We start from the raw sequence: 7,466 nt of genomic DNA on the forward strand, positions 1-7,466 counted from the left end.
GCAGGCCTGTCTCCGGGATTGGAAATGGCTTACGCATCCCTCATTGTGTTTTCATTCAACGTCACAATTGGCGACCATTGATTCCTCTTATGACTGTTTGGGGACTTTTGTTTTAAGGTCCTTGTCAGACATTGTCACTGTTATTATTATGTGTGTTGCATTTATCTCAACCCCAGTGATACAAGAATGCAGTATTGTTTTTGAAGTGAAGACAAAATTGTCTTCATTATAGAAATTTGAGAACATTGCATGTGATCTGAGAGGTACATATATGTGATTTACAGAATTTTCAGTTGCTTTAAACAAGTAACAATTTTTGTGACAATTCTGTTCTGAAATATGAGGTCTAGGTTACTGTAAATTGAGTGAATCAGATCTTCGTCCAATACAGATTTGGCTTGAGGCTTTAGTGGAATGTTGGTTTTGTTGTGTTGGGGTTGTTCTAGCATTAGTAAAGCTCATACTGTACCTACTACACGTGTCCCCAGGACTTCACAGATATGGCATTCAGTACTGCAGATAAGATGATATTATAAACGAATTGAACTGTATAATGAATATGTACTCTGATTGAGAAGTGAAAAAAAGAAGCAAAGACATAGGGTATAATTAGTGTCCTATGCCTGGGCTCATAATTCCTCCCTCCATTCTGTCTCTCCTGTCTCTCTCTCAGGCAAACGTAGGCTGGCAGGATGCTACCACCCCCTCATCAGTGACATCCCCCACAGAAGGACCCGGAAGTGTTCACTCGGACACGTCCAACTGATCCCTCCACCCTTCTCCTCCACCGCCGTCCAGACAGCCCCAACCTCCACCCTCGATCATCCAGCCCCCCCCCATCAGGACTGGAGGTGACACACTAGACTCGTCACAGGGCAGGAGACCTCTCTCTATGGGTGGGGACTACAGAATGAAACACCATCACCACCACCAGACAGTTCTTTACAACCAACCATGACACAGTCAGTCAGTCAGTAGCCTGAGTAGGGCTCTTTTCTTCCACCTATCTACAATCCCCTCACTGTCTGTTTGTACAGTTTTCTTCGCCATATATCCATGTTGCCTCATTGTGTGATCATCTGACTTATAAACACAGTAGGAAAACAGTTACAACACGTGTATACAGTATGGCCCGTATCTTGTAGATTTAAATGCTTTTCACACTACCTCTATTGAAAATAACAAGAAAACAACAACAACAACGGGACATCTTCTAAATAAGCTTTGTTTTTTGTTGTTGTAATTACTGGTATAGACAGTAGCTCTCAATCTCCTCTTGTCCTGTCTCAAGGCTTGTTTTTAAGGACAGTTTTGCCTTTGTGACAAGTTTCACCCTATATAATTACTTAATTCACAACATAAAACAAATTCTATTAAAATTGTCCAGTGCCAAAGTTCAACACAGGAGATGAATTTGTGTAATATGAATTGTGCTTGTAAATAAAACATCCCTCTGACATTTCATATGAAAAATTGTTCATTACTGTATTTAATTACATTTCATGTTAGTAGAGTATCAACAGGGTGCTTTGAAAAGGAGATTCAACCTTTCCTACTCATTCTAAGCATTCCGTTTCAGAGCTTCTACATTGGCCAATAAGACATTAAACATTTTTTACTGCAAGAATGGTAGCCTATGTTTTCTGCTCATACTGAATGCAGCATAGCATGAGTGATGAACAATGCCCAAGCAAACATTATGAGAGTAACAGTATGCTCCAGAATAAATGGAAGAGACTGTTTGGAAGGTCAGAAGGGACTGGATCGTGGTGATTCTAGCTACTGGAATTCTAATAAATTCACTGCTCTTGAAATATTGTTTGTAGTGTGCACTGCATCCAGAGACCATTGACCTGCAGAGTTTAAAATCTACCCAGAACACTTAATCAATGAGTACATTAGCATCAATTATAATAAGCCAATATGTCTTTGAGCACAGTCACTTACAGTGATTACCATGGGTAACACTTATATTTGTCAAAGAGAAGAAAACAGTACAGAGAACACACATTAATGATAGTTGTACTCTATTCTATACAGTCTACATATACGGAACATATGGTGTGTATACACACTGTACACACACATACACTACCATTATCACCATCAATGTACATCAGTGTTATCGTAATAGCCAAATACTGCTGGTAACCAAAATCACTTGTTTAAGTGCAACAAAAAAAAGGCATTTTTAATGTAGATTTTAATTCTGATTTTGTGGTATGATGTTGTAGTAATTGAAGACACGACTACACATGATGAAATATCTCTCAAAATTACCGTCTTTGTTTGGTGTTTTTGGTGCTAGTTAGCCCTTTTATTTCCTATTTCTCAGTAGTATATTTCTGTCCATTTATTATTGTCACCCGGTTTGAATTTCTCCATTCAATATCATCACTCATATCATCCTGTTTTTACATTTTGGTTATCAAGGTTGGTCTCTATTCACTCTTATGTTTCAGCATCCTCCTAGCATATGGCGCCAGTCTAAATTACGCAAATAAAAAATACAAAAATTAGATTTATTAATTTTGTTGTATTTGATTTTAGCTACAGTATTTATTTACACACAAATACATATTGCCTTCTTGGGCATTTTAACATATCCACCATACTATTACGTAGATACCAAAAAATAACTACAAAAGCTTCAGCTCTATACATTGGGATCAGCTTGACCAACTCGACTTTGTTTGATTTGTAAAATAGTGTATTAACTGAAGTACTCCACGTGCATCTCATGGGAATGTTCAGCTACTCTTTCTGTACTCAGAACACCAAAATGCAGTCCGAAAACAGTAGTGTTTGTTTATAGAAATTAAATGGAAAAGACTAACCCTGATGGCACACAGACAGATACAGACGGTTGGATATATGTTCTCACGTTGTGAATAAATACATTTGGCTACTGTTTTACTTTTCTTTCGCTTGGTTACAGGAGTTACAGTACGCTCTATTTTCTTTTCTTACTAGCATAATGTGAATTAGCCCAAGAATGCTCTATGTATGTAGATGTGCACCTTTATTCGTGTTTTTCGTTTTGGGGGGGGAATTGGACAGTATCCATTTTCAAAACAAAGCAGCTAGAGTAAATGTTTGACAGAGACAGACAGACAGACAGTAGGACACAGTTCCTTTCACATTACGGATATAATCCGCTCACTGGTTCACTTTGTACTTTCTAAAGCATTGACACAAAAGCATGCTTCTAAAAATGGGTACTGTCTTGTTAATTAAAGGTGATGTGAAAGGTTTGTGTGAACACTATCTCGTGACAGTGTTTTTAGCCCAACTAAATCCATGGTAATAGCTATATACATTATATAGTATTTCAAATCATAACCAACATCTGTATAGATAACTACAGTACCACACAGCTGAATCCACCATAGACTGCATATCACAGAACTTAGCTCTTCCTTCACAAACTACATTTTATATTTGATGTACTTATTGGAGACGTGGACGTGTACTATGATGAGTGAAGCAAAATCTTGTTCTTTTTTTGATAACTACAAATGGCTTAATTTGCTCCCACATCTGATAGTCCAGTTGACGGACAACACATAGGTTGAGTGGACACTATGAGTGGAGTATGTTTGAGTGGTCTTTCGATACAGATTTTAGCCATGTGGCAAGCAGAACAGTAGCTTTTGTGATGCGTTGCCCGTAAAATAAGTAAAAGTTACTCTACTTTTCACATTGCCTTTCCAGTATCATCATTATTATTGAAAGCTTCATGTAATGATGCTTTTAGTTTTTGGATATAAAAGGGAGAGAAAAAAATAACTATAAAAAAGAAAGAAGAAACTGAACAATTTGTAAAACATCAAATGTTTTCTTTGTGGCATGTCTTTTGTTCTTTAATAAAATACCGTACTGCAGTGTTTTTGAATGTTGAACTTATTTTTTATAAAGATTTCAGAGTGAAATCATGGATCCTTTTCTTGACAGGTTTGACATTTTAAGATCTCTCTGCATATGTAAAAAAAAAAAAAAGTATAACATTGGAAACTGCAAAACTACTCCGATTTAAAACCCGTTTTCTGTGGAGAAATAAATAGCTAACAAGGTGTAGGTTTTATGGTCTCTTTCTTTGTACTGTTAATGCATATTCCAAATAAATTGTTTCTTTTGTTGCATACTTTTGTATTGTCCTCATTGGTTTTTCTTGTCACACACATACTATGGAGATTTCCATACATGAAATGAATTTATTCAGCCCCGTCCCATAGCTTTATAACAAAACCAAGTAGGTGGGATGCAGCTGACTGAAAAACAAATCAAGGATTGTGAATTTAAGACATATAAGACTTCAGTAACAGGGTCAGGGTCATAAGTTACTGTAGGACACAAGTTTACACGTCTCAGACTTGTCAGTCCTTCACCTCTGGATAGGATCGCACATCACACTTCAAAAACATGCTTAAGCATTGGGGGCATTTTCTCACTGTTGACATAACGCCAGAGCTGGGGTGAGCTGGAGAGGGTGTGAAGGGGACATTTTCTCAGTTTTCTAAGTGAGTGAAAGCTGTGTGCTTACAGCAAGCAGACAGACGCCCCCGGTTCCCCCTCCTACATCCTACACATAGCAGAGGGGAGGAGGGGGGGATAAGGAACTAGGAAAGGTTTCCAAAACGATCAGAGAGCAGCCAAATCACAGAGCGTGACGGAGACTGTGGGAGTGACATATGCAAACATGATCAAATATAATTACATGGGGATGTCTCCTTGTTTCTTTCAAAGGGTTTCTTGTCGGCTCTGTTAGGAGGATGAAAGCGAGGAACTGTTGGATGTGTACTGTATGCTTTAATATATTCACCATGGCTTTACAAACCGAAAAGGTATTGTGAGTTTAATTACTGTACGTTGCTCTCTTGAAAAGGCATAAATCCCATACTGAGTAGAAAATCAGTTGCACTTACTATTCAAGTGCTTTAATCATCAGCAAAACAACCTGGTTAATGAGTTTCACCTGTACCTTGCTGCCCATTCAAACACTTGTCGTGAATTCACTGTACTGTAAGCTATCCTACTGAATGCACAGAGCAATTGGGGATGCACAGCACTCTACACAGTGCATGTAGCAATATTATATATTCTGTGGTAATGGGTTATATTTTTCTTATAAATATGCAATACGCATAATCCCTTTAACATGCTTTGGTTTTTAGGTGGTATTTAGTATGTCAATATTGATCTACAAGGGGAAGCCGCTTGTTCTATGTCTTGTACTTGGGCAAATTAAAGGGACTTGTATTTTAAAAAGCTCTGGCATTTCTCTAGTTCTATCAATACACACTCCTTTTTCCAGCTGCACTTCATGAATAAATTACTTCTCAAACATAAATTGTTTTTGCCATATTGGCTGTTTTAGATGCGTCTTTTTGAAAGGTCAGCAGCCAAGGGACCGGTGTCTGAGAAACAAATTAAGTTAGGAAGAAGACCGATGCCAACCAAAGTGGTGGTGTTTATTGCTGGCCACTGTTTGTAGTCCCTCACAATCCATATTTTTCATTTGTGCTTGATTTTGTGTTTGTTTTCTGCTATAGTATCCAATAACACACATTTGTTGAGCATAAGCTGTCTCAGTGCTAATACATAGCTTATGTCATATCTATACTTTCAACCTAATGCATGTCGCACACAAATCCCTTGCCAATGCCCACACTGTATCAATGGCAACACAATGCATAATGTACCCTATGTACCCTATATCAAGTTTAGTGTTATTCACAGTGTGCGTAAAGAAAACCAATGCCTGCCAGCACATTACACATACACTGTAGGAATACAATAACCATCATACACCGTATGAAGGGCTGCAATGCAAGCCTGAGGGAATGGCTATGGAAGCAGAGACATGGCAGGGTCTGAGGGGCTGTGGTCTGATTGCAGGGGCTGAAGGGTTGTGGTCCTGGGGGGCAGGAGATTATGGAGGTCCCTCATGGACTGAAATGGATGGAACTCTGGTCTAAGTGTGTGTCTATTTGTATTGGTTTTCAGTTTGGCAAAGTCACTTGAGCAAAATGTTGTTGGAAGGAATGCTTGCGTTTCTTCTTACCTTTGCATTGCCACCCACAGATCTGTAATTAATTATTCTGATCCTCTGGTGCTGGAAGTTTCATAAAGGAGACATGTTCGAAACGATTTTACAAATCACTGTGTCATCATGGTCTTTCATGTCTTAAACCGTGTAATAATTTTACATTTGGGAGATATGGTCCATTTCCTAGTGTGGGAGTTTGATGTTGTAGGCTATAATGTTGCTTTATAATGTTAGCCTAAAGCTTTCTTAATGAGCCAGATATGGACCTTATCATCTTCTTCCAAAAAATGTAGAGCCTATATTTCCCTCAAACTGTGCCCAAAGACATTATTTCAAGAGAATTCAAAGCCAAAGACAAGCCATCTTGGAATATAAATCCAAAACAAACTGAGAAATGCTAAACATGATCCTCTCTAGATGATCCGGGACATATATATATATATATATACTGGTATTACAATCACCTTGCATTCAAATCCAGAACCAAGACTCTCTTGCTGGGCTATATACAGTGCCTTGCAAAAGTATTCACCCCCCTTGGCATTTTTCCTATTTTGCAGCTTTACAACCTGTAGTTTAAATTGATTTGATTTGGATTTCATGCAATGGACATACACAAAATGAGTGGCCAGAAAAAATAAAAAAATAAGCAAACATGTTTGGTGTTTGCCAAAAAGCATGTGGGAGACTCCCCAAATATATGGAAGAAGGTACTCGGTTCAGATGAGACTAAAATGAGCTTTTTGACCATCAAGGAAAATGCTATGTCTGGCGTAAACCCAACACCTCTCATCACCCTGAGAACACCATCCCCACAGTGAAGCACGATAGTGGCAGCATCATGCAGTGGGCATGTTTTTCATCGGCAGGGACTGGGAAACTGGTCAGAATTGAAGGAATGAAGGATGGCGCTAAATACAGGGAAATTCTTGATGGAAACCTGTTTCAGTCTCAGAGATTTGAGACCAGGACGGAGGTTCACCTTCCAGTAGGACAATGACCCTAAGCATACTGCTAAAGCAACACTTGAGTGGTTTAAGGGGAAACATTTAAATGTCTTGGAATGGCCTAGTCAAAGCCCAGACCTCAATCCAATTGAGAATCTGTGGTATTACTTAAAGATTGCTGCTAAAGCAACACTTGAGTGGTTTAAGGGGAAACATTTAAATGTCTTGGAATGGCCTAGTCAAAGCCCAGACCTCAATCCAATTGAGAATCTGTGGTATTACTTAAAGATTGCTGTACACCAGCGGAACCCATCCAACTTGAAGGAGCTGGAACAGTTTTGCCTTGAAGAATGGGCAAAAATCCCAGTGGCTGGATGTACCAATCTTATAGAGACATACCCCAAGAGACTTGCATCTGTAATTGCTGCAAAAGGTGCTGTACAAAGTATTGACTTTGGGGGGATGAAAAG

At 38.7% G+C, this 7,466-nt stretch overlaps 1 protein-coding gene across 4 annotated transcripts in view; it reads left to right on the plus strand.

Moving 5' to 3' along the window:
• Nucleotides 1–4,142, plus strand: part of LOC139406742 (pre-B-cell leukemia transcription factor 1) — an 88,966-nt gene extending 84,824 nt beyond the window's left edge. For all 4 annotated transcript variants that reach the window (XM_071149724.1, XM_071149726.1, XM_071149727.1 and 1 more), the window contains one exon: nucleotides 674–4,142. In XM_071149724.1, coding sequence (XP_071005825.1) covers nucleotides 674–766 — 93 coding nt within the window. In that variant the 3' untranslated portion in view covers nucleotides 767–4,142. The remainder of the gene's footprint in view (nucleotides 1–673) is intronic.
• The last annotated feature ends 3,324 nt before the right edge of the window (nucleotides 4,143–7,466 follow it).

Source organism: Oncorhynchus clarkii, chromosome 4 (assembly GCF_045791955.1).
Source record: "Oncorhynchus clarkii lewisi isolate Uvic-CL-2024 chromosome 4, UVic_Ocla_1.0, whole genome shotgun sequence".
Lineage (NCBI taxonomy): Eukaryota > Metazoa > Chordata > Actinopteri > Salmoniformes > Salmonidae > Oncorhynchus > Oncorhynchus clarkii.